The sequence below is a fragment of the Chelonia mydas genome, chromosome 16 (genome assembly GCF_015237465.2).
Source record: "Chelonia mydas isolate rCheMyd1 chromosome 16, rCheMyd1.pri.v2, whole genome shotgun sequence".
Lineage (NCBI taxonomy): Eukaryota > Metazoa > Chordata > Testudines > Cheloniidae > Chelonia > Chelonia mydas.
The window spans coordinates 19,474,978-19,500,345 of NC_057857.1; the positions used below are offsets into that span (position 1 = coordinate 19,474,978).

General features: G+C 37.2%; 1 protein-coding gene across 3 annotated transcripts in view; it reads left to right on the top strand.

Moving 5' to 3' along the window:
- Positions 1 to 24,098, top strand: part of QSOX2 (quiescin sulfhydryl oxidase 2) — a 35,304-nt gene extending 11,206 nt beyond the window's left edge. For 2 of the 3 annotated variants that reach the window (XM_037879653.2, XM_037879655.2), the window contains 10 exons: positions 887 to 935; positions 2,240 to 2,348; positions 2,542 to 2,632; positions 6,142 to 6,287; positions 7,330 to 7,473; positions 10,653 to 10,782; positions 13,790 to 13,912; positions 15,767 to 15,917; positions 20,665 to 20,853; positions 23,033 to 24,098. In XM_037879653.2, coding sequence (XP_037735581.1) covers positions 887 to 935; positions 2,240 to 2,348; positions 2,542 to 2,632; positions 6,142 to 6,287; positions 7,330 to 7,473; positions 10,653 to 10,782; positions 13,790 to 13,912; positions 15,767 to 15,917; positions 20,665 to 20,853; positions 23,033 to 23,583 — 1,683 coding nt within the window. In that variant the 3' untranslated portion in view covers positions 23,584 to 24,098. The remainder of the gene's footprint in view (positions 1 to 886; positions 936 to 2,239; positions 2,349 to 2,541; positions 2,633 to 6,141; positions 6,288 to 7,329; positions 7,474 to 10,652; positions 10,783 to 13,789; positions 13,913 to 15,766; positions 15,918 to 20,664; positions 20,854 to 23,032) is intronic. The other variant, XM_037879654.2, reaches the window with a different exon arrangement.
- Positions 24,099 to 25,368: the final 1,270 nt, after the last annotated feature.

The following is a 25,368-nucleotide window of genomic DNA, read 5'->3' on the forward strand; positions in this document are numbered from 1 at the left end:
TCAGAACATGCCTGTTTTTTTAACACTTCCTCATAGGTCAGGTTTTCTAAACTTCTTTATCATATTTTGTTGCTCTGGACTGTTTCCTTAAAATGTGGGGCCCAAATCCGGACACAGCTCAGGCAACACAAGTGCCGAGTAGATCAGGACAATCGCATCCTGTGTCTTACATGTGACACCCCTAATAATACACCCCAGGATATTAGCAACTGCACTGTAGCGTTGGCTCCTATTCAGTATGTGATCCACTGTAACCCACAGCTCCTTCTCAGAAGTACTACTGCCTAGCCAGTTATTCCCCATTTTATATTTGTGCATTTAATTTTTCCTGTGTAACTTTGCAGTTGTCTTTATTGGCTTGCATTGTGTTGATTTCAGACCAGTTGTCCAATTTATCAAGTATATCCATCAGTTAATAGTTTTGCTTAGTAAATCATCAGTATGAGTCAACCTCTCGATCCTAACCTTGTCTATGAAGTTGGAGACTTCAGTTGAATTTTTTCAGAATGCCTCTGAAAATTGTTTTTTCTGAGAAAATCTATACAGAATTTTATAAGTCAAAAATTTCTGTAAATTTAACAAACTAGTGAGATAAGAGTTTGATTGTTTAAGGATCAGTGGGCAAGATCCACAGCTGGTGTAAATCAGCAACCATTATAGCCACACCAGCTGAGGATCAGCCCTTGGAATTTACCAGGCAAGAGTAAAATTTCCATTGTATATTCTGCTTGTCTGTAAGCTAAGTAACAACATGTGATGAATTAAAACTGTAAAAAGCAAGAACTCATGAAAATTGTGTTCTGCCTCTGCATTGAGCTTTCCTGAAGTACTTTTTCCCCTTGAGCCATGAGTTGTCTTCAAAGGAATGTTTTTTTTCACCCCACAGTACTTCAAAGCATTTACAAAGCAGTTCACAACTGGGGAAAATTACAAAGGTAAGAAAACCCCACTCTAACCTATCTCAAAAGCATTTATCCTACTATCCCAGAGTACATTCTACAATAAACAAGATTTCTTTACCCATCAATAAAATTCAGACATCCCTAGGTGGAATACACAGGCTCTTTAACAGCACAGTAAGCAACTATTTAGAATAGAAGGTTAAAAATACCCTTTGAAAATGAAACTGCAGGGAAAATTTTAGATGGCAGAATGTAATTGCTAGATTTTACATTTGTCCAGGACAGTAGAGTTAACACCCCTGTGCTTTTAAAATACGTTGTAGTATTTAATTGTTGCAAGTGGGCAGATCCTTCATTTTAAATCTCATTTAAAAAAAAAACCACACACTTCTCAGCAGCATGGTGTCCCTATTGAAGCACTTGCTTGGCTCTGACTTCAATGGAAGATTGCCACCTTCTGATTTACCAGCACTACTTTCTCCAACACCTGAATTTATTAGAAGTCCTTTATTTAAATATTAAACGACATTGGACTTGATCATTTATGGCTCTGATATGGTCACACCTTGAAGTGGTCTGGCTAAAGATTAAAGTAACACATCTTTTCGATTGGACTAACATATAAAAGGCTAGAGGTCAGAAAACAGACCACCTGCACCATTACCCCTTCTGGTAGAATATTATTGCAATTGTACCTGCTTTTTTTTAGCTTTTGGGAGGGGGTTGCTTTTGTTGACAAAGTTTAAGGAATCTGTTTTTAGGCTCTCTCCTCTCTCCCCCCCCCCCCCCACCCCCCCGATTTCAAAGCTTAAGTTAAATTCAAAAACCCTTTATTGTTGTTGTTATTATTATTTATTATTAATTTCCCTTTGTGGCTGGTTGTTACCTTACGTGGGCCATTTGTTAAGAGCGTTACACCAGTGGCTCAAATTTTCAATGCTCGCTGTTAGCCAGCATGCAAACAAAAAGCGTTCATTTGGTCACTGAACATCTCCATTGCAAAAAAGCTGCTTGAACTCCTGCCACTATAAGCGTTGTTTATGTGTGAGTGTAGACCTGTATGAAGCAAGATGATAGTGTGTTGAAAACCCTGATGAGAGGCAGGTCAGCTGTTTTGAGTTTTGTTTTGTTTTTTTTTTTTAAAAGCTCTTGGGGAAAACAACTTTTATAAAAAGTCTGCAAACTTAATCTTGCAAATAAAAGTACTTTTACCCCCTCCTAAAACAAACATTGTCACCTAGCTTTTTAAGTAAAAAAACCCTCAAAACTGAGAATGAGACAACCTGAACTTAGTGATACTTTTCTGTCTTCTGAATAGTTCTTTATCTGTTTTTTAGCAGGGTCAGATCGCGAGCTCCAAACTGTTCGTCAGATGATGATTGACTTTCTACAGAACCATTCTCAAGAATCAAGACCACCTGCTTGCCCTCCCTTAGATCCAATTCCGTAAGAATCTTGTTTGAAATAACACAAAATATTGTACACTTAATATGCTACTCAAATAAAATGTCAAGACGGTTTCCAAGGATAAAGAATGTTTTTGTATTTCTGTTTAACAAATACTTAGAGTAAGTTCATGTTGTGGGCAATGAGAACATTGAATTCTTCATGTACTAAATAGTTTTTCTTTTCTTAAAAGGTCCAGTGAGATTGCTTCTCTTTTTGACAAGAATAGCCATCATTATACTGCCATTGTGGTTGAAAGTAGTAACTCCTATGTTGGGCGAGAGGTAATGTGTGACTTGTGAATTTAATCCAATATTTAAATCATGAATATTACAATTGGGGTTATATTTTATTCAGTCAGTGGAACTATGCATGTGAATAAAGGTGCAACTGCTTGCAGGATTGGCACGTAAGTAGTGAAAGCCAGATCATATGCATTTAGAATATGACTAAGCCACGTGATGCCATAAGGCATTGGCTTTTAGTTTAGTCACAGAGAGGAGTGCGTTTTTTAAAGAAATGCAGTGTTACTTTTCTGGCTATTTGGATTCCTTTCATTCCTTAGTAGAAGTTTAGTTTATCCTCCTCAATATTAGCAAAATACTTCTGACTGTCAAACCTCACATCATCACAGGAAAAATATTTCAGATCATGAATGACATTGCTTTATCACTATTAGAGAACCATTCATAAAGTTTGTTCCTGTAGGTCTGCTTTTGCAACATAGTTATTTTACTTTAATCTGTATGATATACTGTGTGTCTGTGGTCCATACATCACACTAATTAAAATAGAAAAGCCACCAAAACCAAGACAATACAGAATATTGTAGTAAAACTCTTGGATGATGATCTTAGCTCAGTTTGTGCTGAGGTTTAGTAGACTCTGCAGGAATTGTATGATACTACATTTAGGATATTGCATGTCCTGTATGTTGTTATAATGTGGAAATAGGCTATGTTTTTATTGAACGTCTCAAATTGGCCCAAGCTGCTTATGTTTCTTGGAGTCAGGGCCTAATTGCCCATTTAAATCTTATAACAGATTGTTGTGTGTGATGAATATCAATCAGTGAAGCAGTTAAATATGTCATTGTAGCAAGTAAGTGAGGTAAGAACCCCTCTGGGGTACTTGGCACATCCAAAGGAAGGCTAAGTAAAGACACAGCAAGGTCTTTGGCATTTTATTGGCCCTTTTCTGCTGCAAGACTGAAACAAGCTGCTTGGTGGGAGGGATGTAGATAATGCCAGTGCTAGCAGTGTGCTATACAACTTAGTTCTTGCCTCAAGGAGATGACCATCTACTCCTGCATATAAATCTTTCTCTACGTGAATGGGTAGCTTTATGTGCCACATTGCCTAATTAAATGTGAAACTTAAGGACACTGACAAAATGTTGTGCCATCGTTCTAGTGTAGACTGGATAGTAAGTATTTTCAGCATCTTGAACTGAGGTATGAGGAAGTGGAGAATTAAATTCATATTAAATTTGGTTTGGCCCCATTTCACAATCTAAAGAGCTACGGTTAGCCCACACAACTTTTGATAGTTTTCTACTACTGCCAAAATCTAGGATAAGTAACGAAAACAAATTGCATGATTACTAGGCATAATCTGTTTAGAAACATGCAGTGTGTGTTTGACCGTTCTGATTACATTAGACAAAGAGCTGGCTAGTGGCAAAACCGGAGTTATTTGAGCTCAGAAAAATGGAAGCCAGTGCCTGAAAAACTGGCTTTAAAATCCTTGTATGTATGTAACATGTCACCACAGACCAGTGGGTGTGTGACAGATATCATCTTATCTGTGTTTGGAGGCTTCTCCAGGACATTTCGTCTGTCTGTCTCTGTCTCTCTCTCATATGTGGTCTTTAGACATGTGAGACTTGAGGGGGGGAAGTCAGGATGGGCTAAGGAAAAATCCTACAGCTCAGAAGACAAGAAAAAATAGTTTTCCCCCAGTGAAGTAAAATTTCTGTTGAACAGAAATTGTTAGTGTCCATGTTGGAATACTAATAAATACTAGGGCTGTTGAGAGATTAAAAAAACTAATTACATGATGAAAAAATAATAGAATACCATTTATTTAAATATTTTTGGGTCTCTTCTACATTTTCAAATATATTGATTTCAGTTACAACAGAGAATACAAAGTGTACAGTGTTCACTTAATATTTATTTTATTACAAATATTTGCACTGTAAAAAACAAAAGAAATAGTATTTTTCAGTTCCCCCATTACAAGTACTGTAGTTGAACTTACAAATGTAGAATTATGTACAAAAAAACTGCATTCAAAACCAAAACAATGTAAAACTTTAGAGCCTACAAGTCCACTCAGTCCTACTTCACATTCAGCCAATTGCTCAGACAAACAAGTTTGTTTACATTTATGGGAGATACTGCTGCCTGCTTCTTGTTTACAATGTCACCTGAAAGTGAGTACAGGTGTTTGCATGGCACTGTTGTAGCTGGCGTCGCAAAATATTTATGTGCCAGATGCGCTAAAGATTCATATGTCTTTTCATGCTTTAACCACCGTTTCAGAGGATATGCATCCATGCTGATGACGGGTTCTGCTCGATAACGATCCAAAGCACTATGGACCGACGCATGTTCATTTTCATCATTTGAGTCAGTTGCCACCAGCAGAAAGTTGATTCTTTTTTGGAGGTTCGGGTTCTGTAGTTTCCGTATCGGAGTGTTGCTCTTTTAACTCTTCTGAAAGCATTCTTCACACCTCGTCCCTCTCAGATTTTGGAAGACACTTCAGATTCTTAAATCTTGGGTCGACTACTGTAGCTATCTCTAGAAATCTCACATTGGTACCTTCTTTGCATTTTGTCATATCTGCAGTGAAAGTGTTCTTAAAACAAACAATGTGTGCTGGGTCATATAACGCGAAATATATGGCAAAGAGTTGTTAAAACGGAGCAGGAGATGTACAATTCTCCCCCAAGGAGTTCAGTCACAAATTTAATTAACGCATTATTTTTCTAACCAGTGTCATCAGCATGGAAGCATGTCCTCTGAAATGGTGGCTGAAACATGAAGGGGCATATGAATGTTTAGCATATCTGGCACGTAAATACCTTGCAGTGCTGGCTACAAAAGTGCCATGTGAACGCCTGTTCTCACTTCAAGTGACATTGTAAGTAAGAAGCGGGCAACATAATGTCACGTAAATGTAAACAAACTTGTTTGTCTTAGAGATTGGCTGAACAAGAAGTAGGACTGAGTGAATTTACAGGCTCTAAAGTTTTACGTTGTTTTGTTTTCGAGTGCAGTTTATGTAACAAATTTCTAAATTTATAAATTGCACTTTCACAATAAAGAGATCACACTACAGTACTTTTATGAGGTGAGTTTGAAAAATACTATTTCTTTTGTTTATCATTTTTAGAGTGCAAATATTTGTAATCAAAAATAATAAAATATAGGCAGCCAGTACACTTTGTATTCTGTGCTGTAATTTAAATAAATATATTTGAAAATGTAGAAAAACATCCAAAATATTTAATAAATATCAATTGATATGCTATTGTTTAACTGAGATTAATCTCAATTAATTTTTTTAATCGCGATTAATTTTTTTGAGTTAATCGCGTGAGTTAATTGCAATTAATCGACAGCCCTAATAAATAGATGTACTTGGTGAATAGTAAGGTGGTTTTATCATCAGCTTAGTTTACTTAAAAGTATGGTGCACTCCCTATAATATACTTGTCCTTTCTTACAAGAATTGGATATTCTTTGAACAGTGTGTAACTCTTGTGTTGTCTTCTCATCACCCAGGTGATTTTAGACTTGATTCAGTATGAAAACATTATGGTAAAGAGAGTGCTGAATTCTGATAAGGCTTTTCTAGAGAAACTTGGTATTACCTCAATCCCTTCATGTTATCTGATCTATCCAAACGGGTCCCATGGATTAATTAACATGTAAGTACTATATATCTGTCAGGGATACTTGCAGGACCTTGAGGAGTTCAGTTAAGCTTTAAAACCGTTGCCTTAGTTTCCTTGCATACAAGTTAATGTATTTGATAACCAAGTTTTATTTGTGTATTTAAATAAAGGCAATGTATCCCAATATGTGATCAGTACATTTTATTGATTGATGTTTAATGTTCAGACTCTTCATATTTGAAGAGACTATCTCAGAGCTTGTTGAGACAGCTATTCCATTGCATATGAAAAATATCCTGTTCATATTTAATAATCTTATACAGCTGACTCTCTGCAGGAGTTTACAATGCACTGAAATGGACTAAGAGAACAAAAAATAGATTTCTCCCTCATCTTGGAGAAAAAACAAAATGCTGTAGTGCTTAGTTATAACTTCACTGCAGTGGTGAGTTTAGACTGCTCACAAACTTGCTTGTAAAATGAGTGCTAAAGAAGAATACTCCATGTGTGAAATAGAAATTCCAGGCTGATGGTGTCAGTGCAAAGCGTTCAGAAAATATAAGCTGTTGAGCAGTAGCTAGTGACATGCTGATAGTCTAGTGATGTTGATAAACAGGAGATCATTGAGGTTTTGGGAAGAGACTCTGTATTAGTCATGTCTTCCACGGCCACCAGTCAGTATCACTGACTCATTACTGTGATGCCTTTGAGGGGAATATGTGTGGTTTGGGACAAATCTGAAATAAAAATATTAAGTACCAAATCGCACACATCCTACTCAGTCAAATCACCGGTTGGATTCAGTGGAAGTGAACAAATAAGGTGTACAAATATGACCTGAAGTCTTTTTATAAAAATGGGATGTTGCTGTTAGTTTGAATGGTATTGCAAGCCACTGGTCCTAATTATTTTTGCTGCTGCTTCTAAAATTTGCAAACTTGCTGCCTTTTACCAAACTTGTAAAACAAAGAGTAAAGAAAACCAAATCTCGTATTTCACAGATATATTAAACTGTTCCTGTCAATCATTTAGCTTGAGCTGATTTTTAACCCTTACACTGTCCTTTCATGTGCAGTTTGAAGCCTCTTCGGTCTTTCTTTTCTTCCTATTTAAAATCACTGCCTGGTGTGAGAAGAAAACTTGTTTCACAACTTCCTCTACCAAAAAAGCAAAATAAACAGGAGGGCGCAGAAATCAAGACATGGAAGGAATTTGATAAGTAAGTGATGCTGTTGAGCTTCAGTTTAATGGTTGGTAGTTAAAATCCACAGTTATTATTGCCAAGTGGGAAGCTATAAAATAATTTATTTTAACATCTTACTGTAACTGAAAGCTTTATTTGATTCCATAACTACTCAAAGGATACACCCGGAATTGAATAGCTGAACTACCACATGGTGACTTGCTGAGCAGAACAAAGGGATTGTGTGTGAATATTAAAGGGATCCGAGCACTGAAATGTCTTACAGATCACGTTGTACAGCATTGCTTTCATTTGTTTCTTCAGCAGGATCCTTTTCACAATATACTAGATACAATGGTAAATTAATTCAGCCCTAGCAGCAAAGATGTAATACTCTAGTTAGTGAACGTACCTTTCTTGAAATTATGTATGACTGATGTTTTAGGGATTTTAAAGAAGCTTCAAGCAATATTTTCAATATGCGTTTGGAGCAAATGTCTGCATTTCTCTGGAAGAAAGTTCTATTAGAGACCATTTTTATTTTAAACGCATGTTTTACTTAAAAAAATCCAGAGCTCAGTTCTGCTTCCATTGGTGTCAGTGTGAGCAGGATTGAGGATCAAACTAGTATCTGAAATGTAGGGTTCACTAGTTTATTTTTTATTGGAAAACTTTAGCTTGTAAATCAGTATCCCAGAGAAAAATAAAATCAGTATTAAAAATTTTAACAAGTTTTTGGCAAACCTACAGAAAACAGCGAACCCAGTATTTGTTTGTATAATGGTGAGTCAAGACACCACTAGAAAGTGTTAGGTAAATGCATGTACATTAGAGAACCCTAAAGTCTCCAGAAAAGATGTTTATCAGACCAAATCCACTTAGGTTTATGTTCACCCTCTGAGTGTTTGAGAGAAGGATACAAGAGCTTTGCACTGAGATAATCCTTTGGCATCTTTAGCTGGAAAAGATGTAGGACTGAGTGCTTCCATTTTGTACTTATTTTCATTTTTTGTTACGGTTACTATTAAAGTGTCAGCCCTGTTTGTTTTGTTTTTTGACAGATGGCTGTCATTTTCTTTTACCAGTTTATATAGAATATTGTGTTTTGATAACTGATTTTTGTAGCTAATGAGTATCTTATTAACGTGAATGATTCTATCAATCTTGGTGCTTGTACAATACAATTTTTTATAAAAGATCACTATATAAGTATCTCCCAGCTAGATTGTTTGTGTGCTTGATGATTTAATACTGACAAGTCAGCAGACCTACTAATAAACTTTTTATAACTGTTATTAAGTGAATACATTTTTTACTAAAGAGGTGACACTTGGCCACTCGGAATATGTCTGTAGTCTGTATCATTCAGAATGCAGCTGTCACAGTTCCCGAGATACCTGTATCTGTAACCTCTTCATGGCCTCTATGAGGGGATGCGACTTGGGTCTCTAGCCATCCCCTTTCTTGCGGGAGCCAACATTCCTCCCCTTCCAGACAGGGGATTTAGGCTAAAATCCCTCCTGCAATTCACTTTGATCACCTTAGCAGGTCTGAGTTTAGTTCAGCACCTGACATCTTGCTCTCTCTCAGGGGCTATGACAGGGTTAATCAATGTCCAGCCAGCCTTCATAAATCAAAGTATTTATTTGGAACCAAAAGCGTTATAGAGAAAACATATCTTGAAAACAATAAACAGCTTATATGCCTGCCTCCCTTACCAGGTATCACCCGTCTTCAACATGGAGATGCTGGTAGATTTCAAACTCTTTCTGCGGGCTGTGTCCTTCCTGTCATAGCCTTTTGTCAGTTCTTGAGTCTAGTGAGAGTGACCTCCCTCCTGTAGCAGGCTTGGCAGTTCTTTGTTTGATAACCTCTTTCAGCCAGTTCAAAGCAGGGTAGTTCATTTTCCTCATGTGTGGTGCCTTTCCAGACTTGTTTACCTGCCTAAGTATTTACATTAATTATTCCCCAGTAATTTTAGTTCGTGATAATTCATTCATGCTTAGGTGACTTCCACACAGTCACTCCCTTGTCTCAAAAAAGAAATTAACCCCTACACACATGGCAGAACAATACAAAGGGAGAGGGGAAACTGAGTCTCCCACTTTTTTTCATAAAAATAAATCAGAAGTTTCTCAGTTCTCCACTGCTGCTTTTCATGTGTTTTTAAGTGTTCTGTTATCATTATGCAACCATTGTTGTCAGAATAAGCTGGTTTTCTGATTTGATCAGCTCTCTTAAATCTACTGTTTTAATCATGTGGGTTATAAGACATAAGGATCCTCAGGAATTTTTTGAAACATTAGGCTGTCGGGTCTGTATCCAATTCTGTTTGTTCTGCTGTGTTGCTGTATTTTGTACTAACTTGGGCTTGTAATCTAAAAGCACTGAAGGATACAAACTCTTAAGTTGTTTATATTTTGTTCAGTTGCTTGTCTGTGGGTGGTGGTGATGTAAATATAGAAATATTTTCCATGATAGTTGCTGCTCTGAGGAAGGGAGGAGCTGAGGTCTCATTCACCTCAAATGTCTGCTTTATCCATAGCCATCAGTGGGTGACTGACTGTCACAAGACCTTCTGTAATTGACTGACTCTTAAATACGCTATGGTGCACAAGGTCTCTCTAGTGGGACTGCTGCATTTGGGGAGTATTTCTAAATTCCATCTTTCTTAATATGGGGTTATTTTCATTTTTGTTGTGGTCAGTTTCCTTGGCATTGTTCCTCATCAAAGATACTTCTGTTAAACAAAAGGCTTTTCCCCTCACAGCCTGTTGTTCTCTACTTTATATTTAACTGTGTAGAGAAGTCACAAGCTGTGACACCAGCAATTTGCTTGCTGACAGAATCTCAGGGTTATGATTTCTCTAGAGGGAGAAATTGGGAGGTAGAAAGTTCTTACTCAAACACAAGATAACTTTTTATGCAGTTGTGCTTCATTTGTCTAGTCTCTGAACTAGTGGCATAAAATTGCTGTTCTAAAATTAGAGTACTGTGGAAGCCATTAAACTTGACATTCACGGTACTAGCTACTGCACTGTATATTCCTGCCCCTGGAATAGGAGATACTGTAATCACTGTGGAATTGCAGATTATGAGGTTTGAATAGTGCCCACTACATATCAGTTTTACCTTAATGACTGGTGAGAAAAAGAGTGAAAGAAAGCTGCCTCAATTTTTAACATTATATATATATGTGTGTGTGTGTGTTTTAGAACTAAGCTGTACATGGCTGACCTTGAATCAGGATTGCATTACCTACTCAGGGTAGAGCTTGCCACTCACAAGACGCTTGAGGGAGCTGAGCTAAAGACCTTCAAGGATTTTGTTACAGTCATTTCCAAGGTATACACTTCTAGTCTTTGATTACATTCACTTGAGTCTTACAAATATAATGTAAAATTTATTATTTGACAGAATATTTTATGTTTCTGAAAATGTCTTTCAGAGTGCCCTTAAAAATGTACATGTTTTGGTTTCTACAGTATCTTAGATATAGAAATTCTGTTATGCTTCTGTGGATAAACCTGAAGGATTAAAATGCACTTTGTCGCATTGCATGGCTCAGAATGAAATAAGGATTCTGGTTGTCCCAGCCTGTGAAAATTGGGATGGTTGCTCAGATTTTTCTGGATAGGTAGTAATCGTAACTGAGCATAGATTATTCCCCCTCTTTCCCCCCCCCCCCACCCCAACACACACACACTCACTCTGGATTCTTGGACTTTCTTAAAGTAACTTTAAAATTGTTGTGCCTATGTGACCACATACAGTGTTTAGAAAATTAGGTTGGACTTTTAACGATACAGCTGACTTTAATCAAGAGTTTTGAACATAGCTGATGAGCACCATATTTCAAAGACTCTAAACAGTGTCACCTCATGGGTGTTGTGAGGATAAACCCTTTAATGTTTGAGGTGCTCAGAAACTGTGACGATGATGGGAGTTTAGTTGGTGCTTTTGCTTTGGACTTATTTGTCCTAAAGTTTAGACATTTTTAAAGTGAGTCTGACATGAAGAAAATGTGACTTAGAAAAATTCTAATATTTTAACGGTTAAAAGTGACCCCCAGTTAAACATGAGCTGCAGTGTCTCTCCATGTTTCACTATCAAGTAATTAACAGATTGTATTTGTTTGTTTGTAAACAAAGCAAATCAGTGGCTGTTTAGAGGGACAATAAGATTTATATAACATTTCCAAGTATCTGGCATTATGTGAAAATCAGTCAGACAGATTCTTACCCCCTATGACAGTTAGAGGTCAGAAATCTCTAGCTGGCCTCATTTCCTTTAAGAAAGTGTAGTGCTAATCTGTCCATCATATTATCCCTAAAACAGCCTCTTTTCTTCCTGATGGATCCTGGCCAGCTAATGTAATTTATTTTCCTGGCTATTAGTGAATAAATGGGGAATGCTCCCTTCTAGGCAGCAGAAGGGTTTTTTATTTTGTATTTTTTTAACACTTTTTTAAAAACGTTTCTCTTCTGATATTTCACATTTTAGTCACAATTCTGATTTCTTTCCTGTGTGGTTCTTTACACCAAAGGACTTCAGAAAAGGTAGCATACTGCATTGATGCCATAATTTAGTTTATTTGAGGTTTTGTTTTTAAGAACTTAACTCCTTTTTAAACTAAATATTTTGTGATCAATTAATAAAAACATCGGTGTGAACCTCGATTTCAGGACTTTGTACACCAGCCTCGTTTCTGAAGAAGAGCATTTACAGTGCTGCTACATCACTAAAGTCTGTGCTCCCATCTCCTGCTCAGGGATTTTCATTGTTGTAGGATTCGTTTCTTGGCTATTTGTGCAACTTGCAGTAGCCCTTTCTTTCATTTGCACTGGTCAGCATTACTTTAGGAAGGTATTATATCTATGCACTTAAAGTTATGTCTATCAAATACAGTATCAGTATTTCAGTTGTGTACAGTTTACTCCTATTACGGTAGTTGATAGGAACCCCAAATCAAAGATTAGGGCTCTTTGTGCTAGGTGTTATGCAGATAGCAAAGAAAGCAGTTGCTGCTCAAGAGTTTTTCATTAAACCAATTAAGAGAGCTCTGGGCTGGAGGAGGAGCCAGAAGAGGAGAGCACACACTGGACCATGACTCAAGTAGTTGGAAGGAACCAGTTATCTGCCAGGACGTATCTTGTAAACAGTTGAACAGTTACTGCAGAATGAACTTTCATTTCTATAGCATCTCCCATCCTAACAGTCTCTGCATATCTGATAAAGCAGATAGAGGGACAACTTCCCCTACTGTTGAAATGCTGCTACCTTTGGAACTGTTTAACATAGAGCGTTTCCGCTTCCTGTCCTGAGCTGTTGTGTACAAACTCCTATGTGCAGTTGAAAAAGCATGAGGAATTTAAGTATGCAAATTGTACGTACCCAAATAGAAATTGATCTGGACCAGTTGGATTGGGACCTGTATTCCTCATAAATAATACTGAAAAGCGCCATTGGCAAGCAACTCTCTTTACAACTCATCAAAGACAGCAGCATGGTGGAGTTTGTCTTGTCTTGCATCCGTGTCACTGACAGGAAATTTGTATCCAAAGTGTTGTGTCTGTACTTGTGGTTGAGGTCTCTGATGCTATATGCAGTATAGTCAGAGCAGTTTACAAGTTTATGCATCATTGTCCAGAGCTGATTTTTTTTTTTTTTTTTTTTTTTTTAAAAAAGGTCAGTTCCCAACAGAGAACTGAAAAGCTTTTGGAAATTAAAACTCCCCGAACTGTAATAACATGAAAGTAGACTTACAAATTACAATGCACTTCCAATTGTAGAAGTGACATTACATCTCAAATAAAGTAGGATCAGATTGAGTCAAAAGTTTGATGGGAAATCTCCATGGAAGGCCTAACTTTTGTAGGAAGCATTGTGACACTCTTCCACTGGAGTCAGTATTGAACCAATACTCTGGCATTATTATTATTTATTTGTATTAGGGGCTGGTATCATTCAGGAGAGGTGTGAAAACGAGGTCCTGAACATTAAAAGTCCTCTGGAAGTGCCTGCCAGAATTCTGTCTTGAGGTGTATTCTGCAGTTTGGATACAGTTTTTTTCATGTTCTGTCCTAAACTGCTGTATTGTATTTTTCTGTGTGCTGTAAAATACCAGCTTCGTTTCAGTGGTGAGCAAAGTATGTGTACAGATGTTAAATTAATGCAAAGTGGTTATTCACTGAAAAATATAATAAGTGATTAATTCCAATTGTGTGTAACAAAAAATCTAGTATGGCAAGTTTAATTAAAGCTTGTAAGAAGTAAAAACATTTTAAAATATGAATTGGTCTCGCTGTAGTGAGTGCTTTAAAATCTATGGGTACTTTCTTATTTCTGTTAGTTATTTCCTGGCCGTCAGCCCGTGGTGAAGTTGTTAGAGACCTTGCAAGAGTGGCTGGTGAGCCTTCCATTAGACAAAATCCCTTATGATGCTATCCTAGATCTGGTCAACAACAAAATGCGGGTAAGCTGTTACGAGTTTCCAGCATAAAATACAGCATTAGTAAAGGATAAGGTTCTGTATAAATCCAAGACACCACTTACTGATGCCTCCCTTGGGCATAATGCAGTTATAAGAAGGTTAAAATGGAAGTAAAGTGAATTCATTAACCAGAAAAAAAATCCCTATGAAGGAACGTAAATGAGAGAAATGAAGTACAGTGCAGCATAGCACAGCCCTCTGTGTATGACTGTGCAGTTACTGATGTTACAGATCTTTCCTTTGCCACGCTCGGATAATTCAATGTCTCTGATGAAAATGTTTGCTCAATATCCTTTAAAAGAAAGACACACGCACACATAAAATATGAACATCGCCTTTCTGGCAGAGAAGGGCAGGGTGAGACCGTTCAGCACAAATCAGTTCTACACATTTATTGTATGTTGAGACCTCCCTCTTTATTTCCTTCTCCTCTGATGAATGGGATTTTTAGGACTTTGAATTGGACCAGTTATTGCCAGCGCTGTGGGCCAGAGTTTAAAAGCTGGCAAAGTTAGCCATTGTGATTTTACATTAACCCTGAAGACTTTTCAGAAACTTATTAATGTACTGACCTAGAACAGGTGTTGAGGAGAATAAAAAAAAATTCTTTGTCTAGTATTTTTTATAAAGAATCTTACAAATTAGGATGTCTTATATTTTCCATCACACTAATTTATAGTGTTTAAGAGAAAAGTATTATGTCCTGCTTTAATGCTTACACAAAAAAATATTTAATAATTCATGAGAATAGCCCAGACTAGTTAACCTCTATGTTCCTTTAAACGTGAATTTAATAGCTTCAACTTAATACACTTTCACAAATGGATCATCTTTATTTTAAATTAGGATCTACTGTCATTAACAGTAGTGTTAACTAATAAATTTGGAGGCTGATCCTGGAATGTGCTGAGTGTCTGTGGAGCACTGGGTACCCTCAGTTTCCTTTCATTTCAGTGGGAATTGAGAACTTATCTTGCAGGTTTGGGCCATTCTGATCTGAACTGAGCATTTCATTAAACTGCCTTTTTTTGGAAAGGTGCTAGTTGGGAAAATGCATTAACTAAGGCTATGTCAGTGTAGACGGGTGTGCAGAGTACAAGTACTATGTGTGTAGCTATGCACCATAGTGAAAGGCAGGCTGTGTCCACACTTGTCCCTGCAGTGTGTAGCTGCACTTGGCTGTGGAAGACTCCTGCATGGGGAGACAGTGAGGAAAGGCTCTAGCCACGGGGAGCAGCCAAAGCCTTTCCCTGCTCCCTCCCCCTGGCCAGAGCCTTTCACTGTGGTGGGGAAATGCTCCAGCAGCAGAAAATTACACGACTAAAAATAGCAGAGTAGACATGGGAGGCATGGCTTGGGAATGGAGAGAGCGATGTAAGGCATGGAACCTAGGGGTTCAGGCATTTAGGACATTTAGTCTACTCAGCTAAGCTGTGTTCCATCATCAATACTGCTGTTGATTCCTGTAGCTGGTCATGCAGTGTCTGTACTCCACGCACCACTGTAAAGGTAGACCTACCTTATATTTAACCAGAAGATAATACTCCGCTCAAAGAATGTCCAAACATCAACCTGTAATATCAGCATTGTACATGTTTGGCTATATGGGCTTGCTTGTCTTAGGCCCTTTTCTGCCTAAGGTGCATAAAGGTCTGTTTCTTTTAACTGACTTATTGAAATTACCAGGTAAACACAACAAATAGAGGTGCACACATACCCAGCCTATCTCATACGTTCAGGAGCAATTAACAGACGTGATAAGTTCAGTAGGAAAGTGTCATTTTCAAGTAATGTGGTCCCAGACTGGACCCATTTTAAAGAATATTTTCTTTTCAGATTTCTGGAATATTTCTCACTAACCACATTCAGTGGGTCGGCTGTCAGGGGAGCAGACCAGAGCTGAGAGGTTATACGTGTTCGCTCTGGAAGCTGTTCCACACCTTAACTGTTCAAGCTGCAGTTCGACCAAAAGCCTTAATCAACACAGGTAAGCAGCAGTTATGCAGGAGAACTAAAGGAGGGGAGATCTTGATGAGGCAATCTAGCTGTGAATAAATTAGCATAACAAATACTGGATTTGAATAAATCTCTGCTCAGAGATCACACACACACACACACACACTCTCTCTCTCTCTCTCTCTCTCTCTCTCTCTCTAATAAAAGATGCACTCCAGTTCCATGGAGGACATGGATATCCAAGGCTCAGTGTTTTAATTCTGGACCAGTAGGGGTCAGGGCATATATGCTTTGCTGCAACCCTTCTGGTTGACTCAAGAATTGTTTTGATGGGCTTTGAAAGGAGCAACAGCCATCCCTTCTCCCCTGCAAGAGTGGTTAAGTTAGGTACATTGCCTTGAAGATTGGGGAGAGGGGAATGAAACCCAGATGAGTGGGAATGTCTTTGAAACACTGAACTGATGTTTCTCCCAATGGAGTGGGAGGGGGTATGCAAATCTATTTGTTAGGATAGATCATAGCCGATATTTTTTTTTTTAAATTTAAATTAGTAGTGCAGCTAAACTAGTTTATAAAGCAAAATAATTGGTCCTGAACCAATTGATGTAATTTTTATAGATCCTAAATCACAGGACTGAATAATTATTTCAATTGCATTTTCATATTGTAGGTCCACCAGGAAAGTTTGTGTCCATAAGCAACATTTCTTGTTTAATAGCGCAGACACCGTATAATTACTTGTCTTTTACACAGGGGGGTAGGAAAATTTGGTATTGATTCATATTTAAGAAGCTTGTTAGTCAGATGCACATTTTATTTCCATCATGGTCAGAAGACTGAATTATTGATGCTAAAATGAAATTTTCTAAATTATTTTTTATTTGATAGGACAGTATTTGTTTTTATTCTTGCTTGTTGTATTTTTAAAATTCTTGCACTGATTATAATGTCAAAGCAATGTAATGGAAGAGTTCTGGAAATGTTATAGCAAATGGATAAATTATGGAATACCTTTTAAATCATCTCTTCAGGAATAGGGCAAGAATAATCTGAGGTTGGAAACTACCCAATTACAATTAAAATTGAGGCAATTCATTTCCCTTAATTATGGCCCCAAATGCTCTGTATGTTAAGAATCCACTGTGGCTTCCATCAGTCAAAAGGGACTATTTAGTGATCGAGAATATGGAGGTTTGTACCTTTTTGCTGATATACCTGTTTGAGAGAGACTTTGTAAAACAAAATGGACAATTAATCTAGGCAGAGCCAGGCTATAGGAAGCCTGTGTGGAATAACCCTGTGTCCAGATGTGTGGACTGGAGTCACAAAAACAATTTTCAGGCAAGAAATGTCCTTGAAAGATAAAATTCTAGGAAGAATGTCACCACGTGGCCAACGTCAGAAACTGGTTTAATTTTTTCCAGTTGCCATTTGTAACAGGCCAGTTTAAAAAAAAAAAAAGAGAGGCTCTGTGGTTGAACTCCCAAATTATAGGCACAAATGTTTGTGCAGCATTATTTGCAGACACAATTAAGGATGCTTAATTGTCTTAGCTGGACTCCATCTACAAATTAGGTAGTTCAGCATCTAACTGGCAGTATTTGTACATTTATACTTGTGGAAAGACAGGTTGAATCCCTTTTAGAAGTTAACACCAGTAGTGCCTAGTGAAGAGCACACCCTAGAGAGGCACATTGGATGGCACTGCACTGACAGCCGGTACAAGTTACACCTCCCGGTGCTCTTCATTCACTCATTCCACTTGTCATAAAAATGCTGTAATTTAGCAGTATGTTTGGTTTTTTTGTTCTCCATAATTTAACTACACAAAATGGAATCTTAAATTGCTCCCATACTGCAAGTGTGTTTTCAAGGAAGGCAGAAATTTAAAGTATACTCTAGAACCTGAAAAATCTTCAGTACAGTACACTTAGCTATCAATTTAAATCGAGGCAGATATTTGATGATCACTTCTTATGGCGAAAGAATTGGGTCAGTCTGAGACTGTCGGATTATGTCTTGGGAGGTTTTCCTCTCCTTATTGCTTGTTTAAATCCCATCTACTAAAAAGCATGATGCACTCCCTAATCCTTCCCACCACAGGTAGGGTTTTATGATTCTTGTCCACTTTAAAGATTAGGGTTACCCTGAATTGCAGTAGTTTGGGAGGAAAGAGAAAAGAAGGATTACACGATGATACATGGCAGATGTTAATAGAAGATCCATCTTTGGGCTGATAAAAGAAAAACAAACAATGAGCCATTTTGCGTTTGGATTTTTTATTTTTTAAAAGCAACAGTATTTTCTTGGTAGTTCTAGTTACTTGTAGAGTATGATAGCTAAGGTGAATTTGCTCTAGTTTTTTTAACATATTGTTTCCTTCAATATATATTTGCAGACACATTGTTAAAACGTTGATCTGTGTGGTCTGATCCTGCAACAAGATTGGTGTAAAGGAATCTAGTGGAATCTTAGCGCTTAAAATCATTGCAAGAATTCAGTCCTGCAATCCTTAGTTATATGAGCTGTCCTGTTGAGATGATGAGGCTATTCGCATGAGTAAATATTACATGTGTAAGGTTTTGCAGGATGCAGTCCTATATTTGTTTTATTGATAACATCCAAATTTTCTCAAGAATCTGTAAATCCATAAAATCACAAGAAACCGTCAAAAGATGAACATTGTGATGCTTGAGATTTCAAGGATGTAGAATTTTAAGAGTTAGTGTATATGGTTAAATCTGCGTGTGATTCTTTGCTCCTATGTAAGGGGGCTGAGTTTGCCAATAATCTGAAGAATAGTATAAACTGCGTTTGTTTAAAACAATTAAAAGATCAATCTTTAAAATACTGTTGCTTAGTAATAGTTTTGTTTTGCCTGAAATTCATGTTGGCTTTCTAAAATTATTTTTCAGCAGTTCTTTTAATACTCACATTTAATCTGCTTTAATCTCAGTTGGTTTTTTTTATTTATACATGTCTGTTCAATCACAGATATTGAATGTCTGAGTAGAGATTGTTCACCATTTATTACTTCTCTTTGGTTTCAAATCATTTCTTTTTATGTTTTGAGCTTTCATGTTTACAGCATAATGCTGCTGTTTTCGTTGCCTACATGTGTTTTATGAATAGACCCTTGTACATATGTTTCTGGAGTACATAAACAGTTAATATTTTTAATAGCTTGTGCTAACAATTTTTCCAGTGAACAGGGCAGGAGGTTATAGATGCACTACAGAACTGTTTTGAAATTAAAAAGTACTTCAAATATAATTATATTTAACAATAGTAAATGTAAATAAAATTTTGCATATGCCATTAGAAAGATATATTCAGTTAAATGCTGTAATCAGTTATGGTAGAACCTTACTGTAGCTCATCCCATTGCAGATTGTTGAGCTTTTGTTCAGCTACAGTAGTTGCTAATTCAGTCAATCAATTCAATCCAGGGTGCTACATCACAAAATGTACTACATTTGACAAAGGTTTTTACATCAATTATTTATGATCATTCATAGTATACTAGTAAATATACTACAGTGTGTTTTACAGGAGAAGTTAAGTATACTAGTCAGACGTCTCTACACAGCTCTGCAATTAAATCTTTGAGAAGTACAGTAAGACCACTCTGTTGCTGACTACGGGCCCATGGACTTGAATAAGGACTACTTGTATAAGTAAACCGTGCATGCAGTCATAACGGCAGAATAAGGCTCTTTGTTTGAAGAGGTCTTAGCAGTTTTTCTGCGCTCCATAATAATGCACTCATGTATCTTCAGCATGGACATGTAAACACTATGAACCAATCGTCATGATTTTATCAGAAAATCATTCCAAAATTCTTATTTTTATAAGTGTTAAGTAAAGTCACTGTATTAAGTATACATATATGTATGCCGTCGTGTTTATGTAAATGTAGTGAGAAGGGGATGTTTGTGTTCCTCAAATTTACGGAGAATATTAATGAAAGGTGAGAGGCAGATTGGGGCTACTGAGACATTGTTACCTCTTAGAGGGGTTTTGCTGTTTGGGTTTTTTTAAATGAGGTCACCCATCATTATAGTATCTGAGCACAAATTTAATATTGAATTGACTTGATGTGTGTTCATTCAGTGATTGAAAGAGGTCTTGGAGTATACTCTATTTTTGTAAAAATCACTTGCTGTATAAAGAAACTACAGTTGGCTTCACAGTGCCAAATCTTATTCTGTGACTTGAGCTTCTGAGAAAAGTGTTCTACCATCCGTGTTGCATGTAGATCTTGTAACTGCCTTTCTTCTCTGTACTGGCAAAATATCCTTTGACAGGGGAAATGAGTGAACACCACTGGTTAGCTTTTGATACTATATATAATGTTATCCATCCTGTATTCAGTGCACCTTTGTACAGTCAAATATCTTTAACACCTCTGTGTCTGTCTAGTATTTGTTTACAACAAGGTTTTATTTGTAGAAATAGCAATTTTTCTTAGGCAGCAGAACTGTTTTATGCAAAACTGTTCACTGTCCACCTCAGTTGTGATTCACTGAGGTGCAGTTGCTGTGTGAGCTCACTTGTACGATGGATATCCACATAAAGAACATCTGTAAAATAAAACCAACGTTCTACATTTTAAATGCTAGCATCATGGTGTGGAACCAACAGGGGGCAGCATTTCCTTCCCTTCCCCCCCCAGATTCATTTTTATTTTGGTTTGCGATGTATCTTGCTTGTGCGGGTGCAATAATGTTGGAAGCTGTGTTCAGGTGCTGCTGACAGGGACCCATTGCTCTTTACAGGTTTTGAAGATAATCCCCAAGTGGTCCTACAGATCATGCGGCGGTATATTCAGCACTTTTTTGGGTGCAAGGCTTGTGCACAGCATTTTGAAGAGATGGCGAAAGAATCCATGGAGTCCGTGAAAACCCTAGACGAAGCTGTTCTCTGGCTGTGGGAGAAGCACAATGTAGTGAATGACAGGCTTGCAGGTATGGGAGATCTGGCTTAGGAACATGTACCAAAGCTAGCTTTGGTCTGGTGGCTATGATGATAGTACTGTTCTACAATATAATTTGAACAGATAGTGGTCTTAATTCTGTGGGTGTTCAAAAGTTATTAGAACTGATCACAGGGCACATTTCCAATTCCAACAGAAATAACTTCTGAGTGAGTAAAACGTCCATTTAAGGCACACCGGTCTTCAGGTCACAATGGTTCAGGATACAATAATGTGTGTGGAAGAGGTTCCATTGTTCTCAAGAGCATCAGTTTTCCTGAAGTTCCACCTGCTGCATGATGGGATGATCTTTCCAGAGTGCAATTCAAAGCCTGTTTGAAACTGAGCAATGCAGCTCAGCTACTAATCTGTGGACAAGAATAATTACAGTTCTTTCCAGAGTGTTTTAGATCACCATTAAAACCTGTTCATTTTTTTCTATCTGGGAATACAAAAATCACTAGAGAAATGTAGTTTAGAAGATCATAATTGAACAGGATTCTGTTCCTCTGTGTAGAGTGGCTTAAACTATTCATAAATCAGTAATGGAATAAACTAAAATTATTCTTCAAACAAGATTTATTTTCCTATGGAGCTTATTTATAACAATTGGACTAAAACACCACCAAACTATTAGGTTGTATTTAATCCATTGTGTTGCACAGGTGTCCTATAACTTAAAGCACTAAAGAAAATTGGTTTCTATTTACACTTAGTACCTGTCTGCTGTTATGGATTAGTGTATGTAACATTACTTACCATTCAAATGTGCAACATTGTGTTTATTTTCGGGTTAAGCTGCATTCCCAAGATATGGGAAGTTTTAAATATTGTTTTGAATACAAACATTTTGTCTTGTGCCTCCAAGCAGGAGAAGCACGCAACATATTAGATAATATTTCCCCATAATGCATGTTACCAGTGTCTGAGGGGGTAAAGGGAAAAATTGGAGTCTTTTTCTTCACAATAGGTTGCTAAGTATTGTCAAGATAGAATATAATATTTTAGAAAAAATATATTTCCTCCTTGGAGAGTTCACTAAGATGCTGGTTTGAGTGATGCAACAATTGGTCTAAGTCCCTTCTAGTAAAAATTTTGAACATGCATTGCGAATAATAATGCCAAATTATATGTGCTAAATTTGTTAAAATCTGTTTTCTCTTTTGGACTGTGATTTAGGATTAATCTGAAGTATAGGAACTTTACAATGAGTAGGGCTCTCTCTAAAAGCCACCTAGTGAATTCTACGAATAGTTATTTCCTGTTGTGTATTAGCATAGTTCTGTGAAATATTTGAACAATAAATGTATTAATCAAAATCAGAGGTGCTGTATAGACACTGTAGCCATGTTAGTTTTTCAACCAGCTGAGGACTTCTGTTTTAAAATATCTCAATTGAAGTTTAAGGAGTTTATTCTAGAGCAGACAAAGTCCAGCACTAGCTATGGAGGACAGCTACCACCAATTAAGACAGAATGATGGCTGCTGCTATGAGAAATGGAAACACTAAAATTGAACCCAGTCCAAGAGAAACGTGCTTATACTGTATTTAAAAGTTTAAAAACCATTATCATACATTTAAAATGTTTCAGTTGGCTTGTTAAGTACTGAAAATGGTTTGCTATAGTAGTAAAACACACTTCTGAAATAAGCAGGGTAAGGATGGAATTGTTGCCAGTATCTATAGAAACTTGTAAATGTATTTACAAGACTTTGAATGGCCTTGAAGCATCTTTCCGAAAACTAGGCTTCAGGACTACATAGTACTGTGCACAGAAGAGCAGTTCATTTTGAGCCATAATTTCAATTAACTCCTGGAAATGCATTTGATTGAGTGGTTTTTATCATTGATAAAACTGTAGCATTTGTGAACTGGTCTCCTGTTACAGGGAGACTGTCATAATTTAATGTTTGTGTACTCCAAGAAAAAAGCAGTAACTCAGAATATGAAAATTAACATTTTCAGCAAGAAAGGCTTTGTACTATTTCAAATTCATTCTTAGATTAGTATAAACTTGTTGACTCTGGCTTTTTAAGTGTGGGTTTTATTGTTCCCTTAAACTAAGCTTACTACTTGCATTAAATGGAAAATAGTCTCCTCAATTTCAGATGAGCAGATGGATAGATTAAATTCTTTTGTCCATTTATATTTTCTCTTTTTCCTTACTTAGGTGATCCAAGTGAAGACCCAAAATTTCCTAAAGTTCAGTGGCCAACTCCAGATCTCTGTCCTGAGTGCCATGATGAAATTAAAGGGTTACACAGCTGGGATGAGGCCCAAGTGCTACAGTTTTTGAAGCATCACTATCACCATGAAAATATTCTATATAAATACGCAGAAGGCCAGGTTAACACTAATGAAATAGAACTTGGGGATGTGAGAGAGAGAAAAGACAAAAATTTATCCAAGAAAACGAGTGGAGACAAAGAGGACAAGATCCTGGATCAACAAAATATGTTGGATTCAAAATCTAAGGTCTTAGATAAATTAATAGCAAATAACGGACCTGTCAAAGATAGAGGTAAAAATGCAATCGAATCAGTTATCCATAAAGAGACCAAGCCATCTGTGTCTTTCTTAGGGATTGGATTTTCTAACATAGACATGAGTCTATGTGTTGTACTTTATGTAGCATCATCCTTATTTTTAATGATAATGTACTTTTTTTTCCGAATGAGGTCCAAACGGTGGAAGGTGAGGTATTATCGTCCAGCTGTGTAGAACTTATCAGAAATGATATTTTCATTGTAAGTGGCTGATCAGTACCAGATGCAGCTTTAATATTTATGATCAGGGATTTTATACACAGTATTGTTTCAAAAACCCTCCTCCCCAGCTCCCAACTCATTTCACCAGTGTTCTCACTTAGTGCTGTAGAGGAATCCCAATATATGTCTAGTATCCAGGTCCATAGCACTAACTTAAAGTGTTTACTAAAGGAGAAACTTTGAACTTTTCCATTAACATATCATTACGTACTGTTTCCATCCTTTATTGGTCTCTAATGTGAAGAATTGCACTATGTAATTAGTTACTCCAGGTTTTGGAAAGAAACTGAATACTATTGTGTGTGTTCTGAAACAGCCTTTTAATTTTATCCTGAGTTGACTAAATAATCTACCTGTCCACCCACTGCACGTTGTGTGAGATCTTGTTGTTGCCTTTGGAGAAGAAAGAATTTTGATTTTTTTCAGAGAAAGAAAAAGTATTTTAATTGAATAAACTTTACAAATGTATTACGTTTTTTAAAAAATGAATATTTTTTCTCCATTACATTTTTGTAGTTGGAAGCCATAAGTGTCCAAATAAAATTTCTCCCTCACCCCTTAGTTCCAACCAAGGGAATATGCACTTCCAGGAGGCTCAGCAATTCAGGGTATTTGGATGATCTAAATAGTATACAAGAGGCCTGATTCTGATCTTGTGTATGGCAATGTCCGTTCAAAAGGAACCCTGTTGACTTCAGTGGAGTTACACCATTGTAAGTGAGAGCAGAACCAGGCCCAATCTTTCTGCCTGCCCCTCTGTTCCAAGTTTAAGCATAGCATTAAATAACCCACTCTTTATTTACTAATTTATTAAGTAGGGAAGTAACTAAGGAATAGTTAGAGGAAATACCGCACTGTTGAATGACGCTATTGGAAGCCACTTCTCATGAATTCTAGTAAAGTGAAACTCCATGCCAGGTCAAATAGACTGAAAGTCCTGAGTGGTTTCGGTGGGCCAATACAAATTGCAGTTCTGATTACAGTGAATTTCTTACAACATTGTGACACATACAAAAAAACTTCCGTATAAAGGGTTCCACAATGTAAACATTTCATTTAGAAATCTCCCACCCTGAGCCTGCGAGGAGGTGAGGATTCTTTGCTCCCAGTTGTAAAGTTTTCTTGTGCTACCAAAATATGAGCGATTCAAGACAATCTCCTTATGCATGTTCCTTCTGCTAGTGCATTCCACTGTTTGGATTAAAAAACAACCTAAAAATGGCCATACAGGGTCAGTCCAGTGGTCCTTCTACTCCAGAATCTGACAGTGGCCGATACCAGATGCTTAAGAAGGAATGAACAGAACAGGGCAATTTTCAAGTGATCATCCTCTGTCATCCAGTCCCAGCTTTTGGCAGTCAAAAGTTTAGGGACACCCAGAGCATGAGTTGCATCCCTTACTGTCTTGGCTAATAACCATTGATGGACCTATCCTCCAGGAACTTCTCTACTTTTTTTTAATCCAGTTATACTTTTGGCCTTCACAACATCCCCTGGCAGTGAGTTGCACAGGTTGACTGCATTATGTGAAGAAATACTTCCTTATGTTTGTTTTTACACCTGCTGCTTATTAATTTCATTGGCGTGACCCCTGGTTCTAAACAGACATTTAGCTGCAATTGTGCTCATCATTTCTACTCCAATATGGGTTGTGGCAGCTTTTTGGAACATAGAAATTACCATTCCAGATCAGACTACTGGTCTAGCTGTCTAGTATCCTGTCTCTGACAGTGGCTTA